General features: G+C 40.2%; 1 protein-coding gene across 1 annotated transcript in view; it reads left to right on the plus strand.

Moving 5' to 3' along the window:
• Positions 1-2,834: 2,834 nt before the first annotated feature.
• prdm6 (PR domain containing 6) overlaps positions 2,835-16,060 on the plus strand; it is a gene marked incomplete at both ends in the record, with an annotated part of 48,696 nt that continues 35,470 nt past the window's right edge. Inside the window, 2 exons of the mRNA XM_084176629.1 lie at positions 2,835-3,327; positions 5,705-6,012. Of these exons, the coding sequence (XP_084032755.1) occupies positions 2,835-3,327; positions 5,705-6,012 (801 nt within the window). The remainder of the gene's footprint in view (positions 3,328-5,704; positions 6,013-16,060) is intronic.

Consider the following 16,060-nt stretch of genomic DNA (forward strand, 5'->3'; position numbering starts at 1 on the left):
AAGGGCAAGTGCTCAAATGGTGTATTGTGTCATGGCTGCAGAGCTTGTTCATTGAAACAAATGAACACTTTCAAGTATACAGGTTGTAAGAGATACGATAAATATGGGAAGGCTGGGGGCAATTGTATCAGGGGGCAATTATAACACTTTGCATTTCTCCAAACAGAAAGAAGCTAATGACACACACGGTACATGCCTATTTAGGTTCTCTCCCTGCTTGAAACGTCACAGCCAAATATCTCACTATTTGCACGTTTTATGGGCCAATTTTTGTTTTTTATGGGTGAAAGTCGTTTTTTCAACTGGCGGTATTTTTCTTATACTGCCCTGAGCATGAATGTCCAATAATTCAAAATAGCATAATTTTCATTGGCTATATAATTGAGTCGTCCTAAATATTAAGCAGTTACACAATTCTCAAAACACGTATAGGCCTTATAGGTGCAGAATAAGTTGAAATAAAGAGAGGTATTCAAATCACTAACTCCCATCTGAATATACGTCCATATTAATGAATTATATACTCAGCAACCCGTGACCTTAGAGGCATGATCAGGAGACACTTGGGGCATGGGGAGAGGTTGTTGAATTCTTTATCGGACTTCTGTCAAAGACAGCCGTCCATTTGTCTTGCATTCATCAGGCGAATTAATTAACAAGAAATGTAAACGTTTTAATTGAATGTCAAACAGAATACACTATGCAAATGAGAGCTACAACAATTTAAGTAGGCTATAGCCTGCTTTCAAATCAAGGTTACATAAATATATAAATACTATTTTCTATAGGCCTGTTTAAATAATTAGCTTTTGTCATAGAAAATGATTAATTTTGGCAGTTAATTTATTGATCCAGGCCCCTACTCCGATGTGCTTTACTTTAGGAAGCATTAATCAATGAATGAAAACACCAATGCTCTCCTTCTGTAGGCTACGCTTTGTTCTAGAAACGATGTTGTAGCTTAATTAAAAGTCCAAGCATAGGACAATATCAATTATTTGGTCATGCTTATAGAAAACAACAACAATAGGCCTATATAATAACCATTGAATAGGCTTATAACATGAGTCTATTATAATTATTTATAATTATTATAGTCATTATTATTATTATTATTATTATAAAAAATATGAATAATATCCCTTTAATCATGCAACACCAAATTAATAATCTAAGGTTCTGAATGGCTGTTAAATGTATTGATAGGTTTGAGTGCTTCAGTGAACTTGGGAGGGCTTATTAGCTCCAAACTTGCTTGATGCATAAATAACTGACTTATTCCCATGTTGTAAAGTTGAGTTTGATGATTGGAGTTGAGGTGAATAGGCCTACTGGTGTGCAAAAATAAGGGGTTGAGGTTCGAATCAGTTTTTGTGTGTATAGCCTACATGAGCTAGGCGATTCATCCCTCAAGAAATCCCTCAATCAGTCCGTTTGGTGGGCTGTGTTATTTTTCACATTCTTTTACAGTGAAATTGCGCTTTTGTAGACAAGAGTTAATTTTCAGACGATTATGTTGGTGTTTTTGTTCGTTATCAATCTACAGAGGTCTCGAGATGACAAATGGCCTTGTCAAAATCACGCCAGTCAAAACATTTTACCACCCCTCTGGAAGGAATTGTGTAAAATGCCCTACATTTAGATAGGCTATGCAGACACTGTACAAACAGTAATAACTTTCTCAAGCGCATGTGAAACGATGGGAAACACAAGGGCTGGATAACAAGTTAAAGCAACAATACCATGAGGCAGTCTATATTATCTTGAGGTGCACCTATTTATTGAATCAATCGACAAATGTCATGAAATAGGGAAAGTTGTACAGGAATACATATGCCTAAGTAGCCCTTGCGCACCTTGAACACCATTGAAAATACAACTTTCAAAACATGATTAACAAAGGTTCATATTAAACATTAGCATAATATTTTTTTCCTTATTCATGTGGTTGAAAATAAATTAAAGGTGCATGACTGCATGCCTCAGATCACAAGTTAAATACGCACCCAAATAAGCAATATATGCTAATACTGTTGGTCATGGGCGTTATCTTTTTGAATTTCTAATTTAACTAAAAACTGTCCCACTTTCTACTCCTTCAAGCCTAAAATCCAAGAATAGTTTTGGCAAAGAGATGCGGCAATACAATTTTGGGCCAGTGTGAACTTTTTCATCCCCTGTGTTTTATGCTGTCGTAAAACCCACGTGCCCTTGCTCTGATCCTGCGAGTGCTCAGAGGAGAGGGGGCAAGAGCGGGAGGAGACTGTATTGTACTTCAGATGTAGAGCTTGAAACAGACGCCGCGTATCCGAAGTCATACTGTTATGGTGTAGGAGTCTGGGAAATACTATTGGAATCACCTTCGAGGACCAATCGCCGTTTTCGCGCAACAGAGTAAGTCTTGCTAGATCGATGCTCCACTTGCCATTTCGTTGAAAAGAACATTCCTCTGAAAAGTAGCGGACTGTCTTCTATTGCCTTAGCGCAAGGATGAGTAGCCTATGTGATGGGAGGTTCACAGACCTGAAACGCTCATGAGGTTGACTACCATTTACATTTTAGTTTTTGTACTGTTAAATCGCTTTCGGTCAGGTCGACTCGCTGTGTTAATTTATTTTACTTTCAAAACCGATTACACATTTTCATGCAATGTGTAAACAGTGCGTAAACCGTGCTTAAAGTGCGATTGTTTGATACTTTGCAGCTTTTACATATGTTGTATGGTGTAATACTTAACTTGTTTAAAAGCAACAGCATTTGCATTCTCAACTTGTCTCTTCCAAGTAGACTAAGTTAGGCCTACTGTTTACTGTCTCCTCTAGCTCCTGTTTGAGATGCTAAAACCCGGTGACCCTAGCGGATCTGCTTTCTTGAAAGTGGACCCGACGTACATGCAACACTGGCAGCAGCTCTTCCCTCAAAGCCAGCTGAAGAATGGAGGCATTACGCAGCTGCAGCCGCCGGACAGGGTAGCTGTTCCGGTGGAAAGTCTCCGTCAGCGGCCGAACCTGATCTCCTCCACATCATCATCGTCGGCTTTAACACCTTCCTCCACATCTTCATCGACTCCATCCGTTTCATCATTGGCAGGTTTATCTCAACTATCTGTGCCACAAATTGCACTTTTTGGACAAACTCTCTGTTCCGACATTGTCTCGTCAGACAACACCAACCTCCAAGCGAAAGAACTTTGTATATCCTCCAGCTTTAAGAATGACAAAGGGTCCAGATTTAAACTGACCTCCGATGAGTTAGACTACTACCTCTACGGACAGCAGAGAATGGAGATTATCCCATTGAACAATCACACCGGCGACCACAACAATCGTATGTATGAATCCCACACACATACAGCAATCTATTCCAGTGGAAATCTTGTTTTACAGCAGTTAAAATGTTACCACATGTTAGGCCTGTTAGAAAACGTGATTTGGCTTAATGCTCACAATTGAACAAATGAACTTCAATCATTTAAATCTCGCTCCACCCCATCACTCAAAATCAGCCTTTATGGGCTAGTATAAACTAAACTAGAGCTAGACGAGGCTTTCTATTGCCTTTTAATCGAGGGTCCTCGAGCACACCAAACTTCTGTTTTGCCTCATTAAAGTCATGCTTCTCAGCACTGACCATCAGCAGGTGCCCCGCGCTTGTGTGGGTAGCATGGGTCAATTAGGCGTATGCATGATTCACTAACTCTGATCGTCTATATTCACACCAATTTATGTATAGGCTATACCACTGATGAGCAAATATTGTCTTTTGCTTGTGTTCAACTGCAGCACCACAACTTGCAAGGGCGACAAATGTAATAGCTATAGCCCATTTACAACCGTTGATATGGGCTTTAACAATAGCCTACATGGCCTTATTGGCGTATACTTTTTTAATTTATAGACAGTTAAAGGGATTCCACAAATAATCCTCTTCTGATAAATATGATAAATAAGAAATAACACTGAGCTCGTCATTGATATGCTAATATTAGGCCTTTAGGCTAAAATGTTTGTAATTAATGTAAGCTTTTATCAATTTGTTTTCTTATTAGTGCCTAATAAAACAATCCGTTTCTCTTTTCATTTTGCTAAAAGAAACAACATCACATTATTTATATGTATTATTAAATAGATTTTGAAATCAGATTTCAGTCTTCGTTCTTCATCTGTCTTTAATTTTGTTTTTCTGCTTGGAGAATTTTAGCTTTGACATTATCGGCTGGAAATAGACGTCGAGGACAACCCTCTCTATATTAAAGCGAAGTTTGAAATGGTGGTGTTTATTTAAGGTGATAAAACGGCCCATCAGCAGTAATCTCCATCGATATGTGCCACAAGGAGATGAGGGATGGGGGGACAAGCCACAATTAATTGCTGTATAGTTTTGTAGAAGAGAGTGGACTGAGTGTGGATCAGAGATCGATCTTTTCCATCGGCCGCTATTCATCATCCGAACATGGTATATGGAAGTCTCCCGGGGACAGCGAGACTGCTTTATCTACATTCGGTATTCTCTCCCCCATATTTCAAACCAATGCAATGTCGGTCATTTATAAAATAGCTGAAGTGTGTATTACACAAGGAAACATACAATTCCATGTACGTTATAATGTGTGTAAGGCCCTACTTGAGTTTAGGCTATGTGTAACCTGTTAATAGGCTAAACTGTTTTTCTAGTTCAAATCTTAGAAGCCCTAACATAGGATTTTTGGGGGTACTTGACACTTGAAGGCGATTATATTAATCCGTCTAAAAGGTGTTGGTTTGTCCTCAGGCCATTTCTCCAAATATTTTGGGCAACGTGTTGAAATTAAACTTTAGAAAAACTATCTGAGAGTGCTCTTTTTTACTGCATGACCAATGAAGCGTGTTGCTGGTGTTGTTCGGGTATTTGAATGGCTGTAACAAATGGGCAAGTAGCCTACATTTTCAAATTTGATTATTTAAATGATATTCATTACGCATTACATAGGGTACAATCTGGGAGTAGCCTACGATTCCAGTTTACTCCATTCATGTTTGTAAGACAGCCCCAATTTCTCGCCAAAATGAATAGATCAACAACATGACAACATCGGTGGGATATGTATGGTCTTGACTTGAGTTGCACACCTATTTCAGTTCCAAAAAGAAACCCCCCAGTGTCATGACTCATGCTGCTATGACAGCACACTATTCTTAAATTGATTTAGATAATGCTTTTTTATTCATTTAGTGACAGAAGCTGCAATGTTTTTCCATCCCTCTGTAAACCCAATTAGGCCTATATTTAACATAATTATGTTTGGTTATGCATAAACATTATTGTGGCCTTTAAATGAGCAATATAATCCCATTATAATTTTAAAACAAAGCAGAAGAGTTGCATGAAAATGTTGTCAAAACATTTTTGAATGGATGTCACAAAATACTTATGTTGAATGATTACTTAAAAATGTGTGTACTTCCTCCCTTCCTCCTGACCAATGACTGTCCTACCCATATATATATATATATATATATATATATATATATATATATATATATATATATATAAGTACAATAAAAAAATATATATATCAAAAACCATATTTAAAAATGCAAATAAGTTATACTTCTTACACATATATTTTTTCCCTGGTCAATGTGTTAGTACATGTTATAGTAACCCATGTGTACCATGTGAGATGAGTTGCTGGTAAACCCCCTTTACCTTCTGTGCCCTGCAGGTTGTGACATGTGTGCAGATAACCGTAACGGAGAGTGCCCCATGCATGGGCCCCTGCACTCGCTGCGGCGCTTGGTGGGGACAAGCAGTGCAGCGCCGGCCGTGCCGCCCCCAGATGTCCCTGACTGGCTGCGGGACCTGCCCCGTGAGGTGTGCCTCTGCACCAGCACTGTGCCCGGCCTTGGCTACGGCATCTGTGCCGCCCAGCGTATCCCACAGGGCACCTGGATCGGCCCCTTCGCGGGAGTCCCCCTCCTCCTGGATAAGTTGCAGTCAGGAGGGGTGCGGAACACAAGGCACTTATGGGAGGTAAGTTCATGGTTCATGATGATGAAATTAAAATTGTGCAACATCACCCCAGGTACTGTAACAGGACAGATGAGCTGGATTGGGTTGTGAAGTTTTGGACACATCCACTTGGTTCTGTCTTTAGAGTGTGGCCTCATGATATTGTTACTAGAAATGACCCTGAAGTGTTTCAGTATAGGAATAATGTCATGATGTAAGTGCCGCAAACACTGATTGAAAGGGATTCAATGTGTATACAGTTCAAGGGAGAATTCAATGTCCTGTATACTGTACTTATGAATACCTGCATTACCATTTGGCAGTATACTAATGATTTGAATCGGTTTTTGTGTGGCAAGTGAAATGGATAGATAACTCCCATGAGGTAGTGGTGATAAAGGTCACAGTTTCCTCAGCTGACCAATGATCATTCTCACCAGTTAACCACATCACCGGATATTTGAGGCTGAGAATTCAGAGCACAGGCGAAGGCCACGATACAGTGTACCTGCCAAAAGAGGTGCCCTTTAAACTAACTGACACAAATTATTATTTTCCCTAAAATCCAACATACAAAAATTACAAAGAAATGAAGTGTGATGTTTTTGAATGGCATTCGGTTTGAATGGTGTTCTATCAGTTTGTCGTTTTAATCAATTGATTTATCACTGCCAATTTTGACCACATTAAAGGGTATATATATATATATATATATATATATATATATATATAGTGTATATCTGTGCAAAAATATGATCTCAAGATCTCAGGGTGTATAATTAAAGAACATTGTGGTATTTGGCCGTCATGGCTCTTCACCCACAAACTGGCTGTTGTAAAAGCCCCTGAGGCAGAATAGAACACTATTACTGCTTATATATGTATTGTGTGACAGAGCTTTAAATACTGGCTCTGCCAGAGAGGACTGTAAAAATTCCAATAGATTAAACAGATCTGAGGTGGGTGGAGGGAAAACTCAGAAAGGGAATCCAATATTCCAATCCACCCTCGGCTGCAGGGCCTCTGTCTTCACGAAATGCAGTAAGTGTTAAACTCTCCAATCATTATTGCTAAAAAGGAAAACAGGCACCGATGTTCTCTCCTCAATAGCCGCCCTGTGTTGTCTACTCTGCACTTTTCAAGTGTCCTGCTAAGCCACTTGATGCACAATGTTCAATAAGCATATTCTTCTCTGCATTAAAATGGGATAGCATGGATTTTATAACTATTCTCTGGAAGACTGCAGCAATTATTTTGGGGAAGATGGGATTTATCTTTTTTCTAGACCCAGACTTAGCCTACTCATAAACTTAAAATCATTGTCGATGGAGAATCTCCAATAAAAATGTTTTTAGGTCTGGGAATAGACTTCATATGGTTTCAGAAAAGCAGCCCTGTAAATTCTGGAGGGTGATGTCATCATGAGTTGGAATATGCCAGGATTAAGGTCACTTATGAACTCATTATTATGTTGTATCATCTATAGGTTCTCAATATGTTCAGGTTACCCTACACAGTCCAGATGATTGAAATACAACATTTCGCCTGTTCAATGAATAGGGCCATACAGATCTAACATATTCTTAACTTTGCAGTCAGTTTTTGTTTATATTTGAATGGATGTCATGTAAAAAAACAAAAAAAACAATGATTGAGAGGTATGCATAATAACAACAACAACATTGTCGCCACTGTTTATTTGTTCGGTTCAGTGGGAAATGTAGGCCTACCTTGGCCATAGATTCTGTGGTTGACACATAGTGATTGTGGTTGTGCACCATTCCTATTAGAGACTCAGGAATTGAGTGACCTAATTTTACGGAACAGTAACTGAAGTTCCACACAGAGTGTCGGCATTCGACTTTCCCACAGTGTTCCCACTGGACGTGTAGCATGGTCTTGTGGTAAGACTGTCCACTCCGACGCTGGAATGTCCAGGGTTCAAGAAGGTCCCATGTGCTTGCCATAGAACATAAAGAATGGCATCTTATAACAAGATAAGAATGAAGTGATATAACTTATGCAACAACAACTACATTATAGCCATACATAAGCCATCTCCTCAAAAGGAGAAAATAATGTGAAGAATGTTGTGTATGGAGATTAAAATGAATCACTGTAGATGTGATTTAATGTGGCAAACATATTACAACAAATCTTAGAAGTTTTATGTATTCTCTAGTGGCAGCTGTACCAGAGTTAAGGTTCGTGCCGTATGCTCACTTCACAGCTTGAAATGTCGCCAATGGCTCTGTTGAATTACTATAAAAAAAATAAAAAAAAAATGTTAATTGACAAGCAGGGCAGTCATGTGTGTTGGCAACGTAGAGGACACGACATCTAGTACCAGTAAGGACTTGTTAGTGAGGAAGCTGTACTGCTAAGCAGCACTGTGACGTTTGTTACAGTGGTGCCATGCCCACAGTTGCGCTCACCTCAATGGCTGGGGTCACTGTGGTGTGAGTTTAGAGGGGTGAGTATAACAGAGTTAAGATTGTGCCGTAAACTGACTCTACTGCTTGAAAGGTTGCCAATGGTGCCTTTTCAGTGGTGCAACTGGTTAGTACGTTGTCAAGCAGGGTGTTCACGTGTGTTGGCCAGGCAGAGGACACGAGATCAAGTACCGGTAAGGACTTGTGAACGAGGAAGCTGTACTGCTAAGTAGCACAGTGATGTGGCCCATGTCTGTGCCTTTGAGTTGCCTATCTCCATGAGACTCAGATACAGTAGACTTATATGACATCATTCCTTGAAACTGCACCAGTGGGTGTTCTTCGGGAATAATATGCTGCTTAGGCCACAGGCCAGGAAAATTATTTGTATTTTGCATGAGCCAGTGTGGAGGTGACATGTTTAAAGTTGGTTCACTGACTCAGAAAGCTACATAATTTGTCATTTAAGTTATTTTATGGTCCATTTCCCCTCTGATTCCTGGCCTCTGTTGTGTGAGAAAGCATGTCTACACTCTGAGAAAGAAGGGTTCCAAAAGGGTTCTTTGGCTTACCCCATAGGAGAACCCTTTTTGGTTCCAGTTAGAACCCTTTCTGGTTCCAGGTAGAACTCTTTTGGGTTTCATGTAGATCCCTCTGTGGAAATGGTTCTACATGAAACCCAAAAGAGTTCTACCTGGAACCAAAAGGGTTTTTACCTGGAACTAAAAAGGATTCTTCAAAGGGTTCTCCTATGGACACAGCCGAAGGACCCTTTTAGGTTCTAGATAGCACAATTTTTTCTAAGAGTGTATGAACAATTGTATTAGATGTATCAGGGTCTATTATCTAAACATTGACTTATTGAATGATAATTATTATGCCCTGATTTATTTTATAGTTGTAAAATGTGAGTGCTGAAACAGTTTCAAGTGAACATTTAAATGTTTTTAGTCTGTATGTCAGCAGACAATTCTTCTTGGTTGGGTTTTTAAAGGTCCAGTGTAGCTGTTTTTATCTCAATATCAAATCATTTCTGGGTAACTATTAAGTGCCAAAACTCCATCCCACCAAAACAGTGTGAAATTTCATGTAGTCTTTTCAAACAGCTCTTACACTAAAAGGGCATTATCATAATTTTCACAATTTTACAGTATTATTCCAACCTCATAGTGTGGAAATATATATAAAACACAGGAAAATCACGTTTTTGACTGCACTGGGCCTTTAATGATTTATTAAGATTAAGATGAAAATCACTTTATCGCTCAATTGCACACAAGATCCAACTGAAATGTATGGTTTCCTAATCCAATATTTAAATACTTATCTGTCACATCATACCATACTGTAGCAGGTAGCTGACTTTGCTTCACTTTTACAGTGTATGTATCAGTAGAGGCTGGTGGGAGGAGCTATAGAAGGACGGGCTCATTGTAATGGCTGGAATGGAATTAATGGAACAGAGTTCTACCTGTCTTTGATACTGTTCCATTTATTCCATTCCAGCCTTTACAATGAGCCCGTCCTCCTATAGCTACTCCCACCAGCCTCCTCTGGTATGTATATGAGATATACAGTGCTTTCGGAAAATATTCAGACCCATTGACTTTTTCCACATTTTGTTACGTTTACTGCCTTATTCTAAAAGGGATTAAATAAATAAAAATCCTCAGCAATCTACACACAATACTCCATAATGACTAAGCGAAAAAAGGTTTTTAGAAACAGAAATACCTTATTTACATAAGTATTCAGACCCTTTGCTATGAGACTCGAAATTGAGCTCAGGTGCATCCTGTTTCCATTGATCATCCTTGAGATGTTTCTACAACTTGATTGGAGTCCACCTGTGGTAAATTCAATTGACTGGACATGATTTGGAAAGGCACACACCTGTCTATATAAGGTCCCACAGTTGACAGTGCATGTCAGAGCAAAAACCAAGCCTTGAGGTCGAAGGAATAGTCTGTAGAGCTCAGACAGTATTGTGTCGAGGCACAGATCTGGGGAAGGGTACAAAAAAAGATCTGCAGCATTGAAGGTCCCCAAGAACACAGTAGCCTCCATCATTCTTAAATGGAAGAAGTTTGGAACCACAAAGTCTCTTCCTAGAGCTGGCCACCCGGCCAAACTGAGCAATCGGGGGAGAAGGGCCTTGGTCAGGGAGGTGACGAGAACCCGATGGTCACTCTGACAGAGCTCTAGAATTCCTCTGTGGAGATGGGAGAACCTTCCAGAAGGACAACCATCTCTGCAGCACTCCACCAATCAGGCCTTTATGGTAGAGTAGCCAGACGGAAGCCACTCCTCAGTAAAAGGCACCTAAAGACTCTCAGACCATGAAAAACAAGATTCTCTGGTCTGATGAAACCAAGATTGAACTCTTTGGCCTGAATGTCAAGCGTCAAGTCTGGTGGAAACCTGGCACAATCCCTACGGTGAAGCATGGTGGTGGCACAATCATGCTGTGGGGATGTTTTTCAGCGGCAGGGACTGGGAGACTAGTCAGAATCTAGGCAAAGATGAACGGAGCAAAGTACAGAGAGATCCTTAATGAAAACCTGCTCCAGAGCACTCAGGACCTCAGACTGGGGTGAAGGTTCACCTTCCAACAGGACAACGACCCTAAGCACACAGCCAAGACAATGCAAGAGTGACTTCGGGACAAGTCTCTGAATGTCCTTGAGTGGCCCAGCCAGAGCCCGGACTTGATCCCGATCAAACATCTCTGGAGAGACCTGAAAATAGCTGTGCAGCAACGCTTCCATCCAACCTGACAGAGCTTGAGAGGATCAGCAGAGGGAATGGGAGAAACTCCCCAAATACAGGTGTGCCAAGCTTGTAGCGTCATACCCAAGAAGACTCAATGCTGTAATCGCTGCCAAAGGTGCTTCAACAAAGTACTGAGTAAAGGGTCTGGATACTTATGTAAATGTAATATTTCCGTTTTTTATTTTTAATAAAATAGCATAAAATGTATAAAAACTAGTTTTTGCTTTGTCATTATGAGGTATTGTGTCTAGATTGATGGGGGGGGGGGGGGGGGGGGACTATTTAATCAATTTTAGAATAAGGCTGTAACGTAACGTATTCATACCCCTTGACTTTTTCCACATTTTGTTGTGTTACAGCCTGAATTTAGAATTGATTAAATTTAGATATTTGTTTTGTTTCCAATAATATCAAAGTGGAATTATGTATGTATTTTTTTGTTTTACAAATGAATTACTAATGAACAGCTAAAATGTATTTTCAGTAAGTATTCAGCCTGTTTGTTATGGCAAGCCTAAATTAATTCAGGAGTAAAAATGTGCTTAACAAGTCACATAATAAGATCCATGGACTCTGTGTGCAATAATAGTGTTTAATATGATTTCTGAATGACTACCTCATCTCTGTACCCCACACATGCAATTATATGTAAGGTCCCTCAGTCGAGCAGTGAATTTCAACCACAAAGAGCAGGGAGGTTTTCCAATGCCTCGCAAAGAAGGGCACTTATTGGTAGATGGGTAAGGCGTACATTACTGATAAATTAGAATGAATACGTGCAGTAGTTTGTTATACTATAGGTACTGAATGTATGGCATTGTTGCAATCTGTGTCTGTGTCCTCTGATCACTTTCAGGGCAGTGAGCTGGAATAACAAGTAGTGGAGATTAAGAGAACTGATAAATGACTGAACTTACATTGATTTGCTGTAAAAGTGGACCAACAGTCATTGATTAAGCACCAGTTTTTCACTTATTTTGGAAAAGGCCCATGCTAGGTAGATTATGGAAGGTTTCGAGGAAAGGTAAGCAGATCCACTGCACTCACCTTAAGTGGAGAGTAAACGTAACATTTTAAATTATAATCTAACAGTATCACTGAGACTGCTTTTACTTAGCAGCCAGTGTGAAGCCCAGTAACAACTTAGGTTCACATAGTATTTGCCATCACCAAGAGAGAGCAATAACCATGAAAAAATCTGTTAAACCTAATCACTGATGGCCCTATATGAAACATGAAAACTAACTATCATGTAATGTTCAAATTCAGTTTATATTCCACTGCACCTGCAATCTCAACCAGGGGTTTGGTAAGGTGTTGGTATTTTTGTTTTGTGACATTTTAAAGCTGCCACGATATGTGTATTGATGCTCTTTTATACTGTAGCTACCTACCTCTGCGGGATCTATTTGTGGCATATGTTAGTGTGATAGTCACATCGAAAAGTCCTTAACCCTAATTCAACAGCCATTTTCTCTGGGTGAGGGCATGATGACAGATTTGAGTTGTCTCTGCCTTTATACCTCTGCCATTAATTACATTGAGTGAGCTTAAAGAGATGTTCCAGAACTTTTGTATACTGTTTTGCCAGTAGTTCTGAAATTAGCCCTCACGAGCCAAAAGTGGTCCCAGAAAATTGCGTCCTACGTCACATATGTGGAGATATATGCACCACGCCATTGCTCGCTCTCTCTCTCTGCTGTGTGTACATGTGCATGGAGTTTCCACTGAGCCGTTGGGCCTGCCCTGCAACCTCATTGGATAATGCTGGGCAGGCCTGGGCCAGCCTTCTTCTTTCACTGTGCAACCTCATTGGACCTGATCACATGATTGTGCCTTCTCTGGAAAAAACAAATGTCATGCATGTAGCTCTCTCATGCACTCACTCACTCCCTCAAGCCAGCCATAAAGGAAGGTTGCTCCAGCCATAATTGTGCTAAACATGTAGCTAGGATGCTATTGATACTTATGATGTCATGCCCAAGAAGAGAAAACTAGATCTAGATATCGAATGGCAGGGCCGCTCATGAAAGACAAAGGCAGAAAAATTATAGATATCGGATGCTTTTCCGAGATGGCCTCAAGGAAGAGAAACACTGTTGCCTCATCCAGTGTTGGACATCCATAAAAGTAATCTTCTGTCGAAAGGTAAGAGACTAAGCTTTAGCATTTGAAACAATGTTGATATTTTATTCAGTGAGAAGCGTATTTTGAGTGTTTGTGTAAAGAGGAACTGGTCTGTGTCTCCGTTAGCTAGGCTAGCCAACAGTCTGTCTGTGTCATAGTATGCTTTCAAAGGTAACGTAGCAAGCTAGCTAGCTAGCTGTCATGGTAAATGCATATTAGAGAACATCATACTGTCCGTCTAGCCAACTAAAACACATTTGAAAACATGAAATCACTCTACTAATGTATGTTGTGTTTTTTTGTAGCTGCATATAATCTCTCGTTGACTGGCTATAAGGGTAGAAATTGTTGTTGTTTGTAGCTACCAGTGTATAGCTAGCAGGCTAAGTGGCTAGGCTAACTGCTAGTCTGTAACTATATGAAACAGTAGGTTTCGGTGCTAGCTATATTGTTATTATTAGGCTATACCATAGAGAATGATAGAGGCCTCTAGTGGCCAAAAGGCTGTTTTAGCATGGGCAGCACCATTGAGGGCTTCCACCACTTTAATGCTATCAACTTGGTGGGACTTCCAACTTCATTGGCTGATCCCTCCTGATGACTCATGTCCAACCAGGTCATCAGGAGGAATCAGCCAATAGTGAAGAAGAAAATGTACTACTTAAAAAGGGAGATTGCCTCAATGGTGCTGCCCTGTCAGAGACGCTATAATGGCACAGATACAAAGATGAGTCCTCTATCTATCTCTATGGGCTATACCTAGTACAGGAAGGGCTGAAAAGTCTAAAACCTTTTCACTCTCTGCAGCTCGATTTCATATTTTGATCTGCTGCCTAGTTGAAGCCAAGGCCCTGATGCAGTGTCAGTGTGTTACTTTGACTTTTTAGTATCCTTTGTAAGTAATATGATCATTTTCCAGACAATAATTCCTGATAGAAGAACAAGGAATATCAGAGCTGGGTTCAGACATGCCAGATGATCAAGCATGCAAGAGGCCCTTGGCATCAGGTAAGGTTTGATTTGTACTAGCTGTCATTTGTTGATGGAATGTTTCCCATGTTATGTGTGTCATATATGGACTCTGAAGAATTAGATCGCTCCCGAGTGGCGCAGCGGTCTAAGGCACTGCACCTCAGTGCTTGAGGTGTCACTACAGACCCCCTGGTTCGATTCCAGGCTGTATTACAACCGGCCGTGATTGGGCGGCGCACAATTGGCCCAGCGTCGTCCCGGTTTGGCCGGTGTAGGCCGCCATTGTAAATAAGAATTTGTTCTTAACTGACTTGCCTAGTTAAATAAAGATAAAACATGTAAAGGCCTAGCTTCATCATGTTCTGGCCATTTACCCTGTTGGGTTTTCTATTTGAAGAATGGGCAAGATGAATATTGCTGATGAGGATGATGGCAGTTTGAATGAGGATGAGATCAACGACATTCACAACAGCATGTAATTATTACTGTGCGCTGTTCCCTGTAATGTAGCTACATTACAAATGTTTTGTGTAAAACTAGAGTACTGTGAGAAGCATCACATAAGCATGCATGTAGGTCATGTGATGAATTGGCATCAACACTCTTATGGTCTGTAAGGAATATGTCTCTCTGGATTCTGCCCTGTGGAATAACAAGTAGGTTGATGGCTAGGATGATGGTTCCAGCAGTTTACAAACAATAGGTCTGACCCATCAGGGAGTTTACCTGTTAGGCCAAACATGTTGTTTGTAAATGGCTGGAACCATCTCCCTAGACGGCCATATACCTGCCTGTTGTTCCATACCGACAATTTGCAGTTGTACACATTACAATACAGTGTAGCCTATTGTCAGCTGATGCAAAGCCTCTTTTAAATAATAGCTGTCTCTAATTGAGGTTATATGATGACTCATCATTGATTCTATAGAAGTGACAGCAGTGTAGCGTTTACTTGACTCATCTATGTTTTCAGCATGGCATGGGCTGATGACAACTGTGAGGAGAACTCTGAGGAAATTGAAGATGATGCTGAGATTGTGAGCGGTTTTAAAGTGATTGATCATATCACACAAACGTCAAATCCACTAACACACGCATGGCCAAATCTACTTTAGAGTTCACATGAGCAAAGGACTAGGTTTGAGAACAGAACCAGAATATCTACATGTTTACATGTTGGTAAACCAGGTGCACAGCTTTATGTTCATGACTGACACTGTGTGCAAATTCCCACTCTTAATGTCATAAAGTTTTGAATAGCTCTGCATGAATTAATTTATTGTGTTTGACATGTAACCCATTTCTGTATGCTAAAGTCATTTTGTATCTGCAGGAGATGGACATCAGCAGTCATGACCCACCAGTCCCACATCTACCACACCTTGACCTTCCTGTGCCCTTCCTTCCTGTGGCCTTCCTTCCTGTGGCCTTCCTTCCTGTGGCCTTCCTTTCTGTGGCCTCGGCAATCCCCTTACCACACTCGAGATGCAATCATGGAGCAAGAAGCATATTATGTAAAACGATGTATAAATGTAAATACTATTCACACAGACTGGAACTTTATTTTTTTTAAACAACCAGTGGACTTCTGAACTTTACAAATAACAAATCAATTCACACATAAACAAATGTCAACATGGATTTTCATAAGACACCTAGACGTCTATAAAGCTTTGGCTGCAGTAAGCTCTAATAACCTTGTAATGTCCCATATGAAAATGATTTATACACATTTATAAAGGCCAATCATATGATTATGGCCTACT

This window comes from Coregonus lavaretus, assembly GCF_964263955.1.
Source record: "Coregonus lavaretus genome assembly, chromosome: 14".
Taxonomy (NCBI): Eukaryota; Metazoa; Chordata; class Actinopteri; order Salmoniformes; family Salmonidae; genus Coregonus; species Coregonus lavaretus.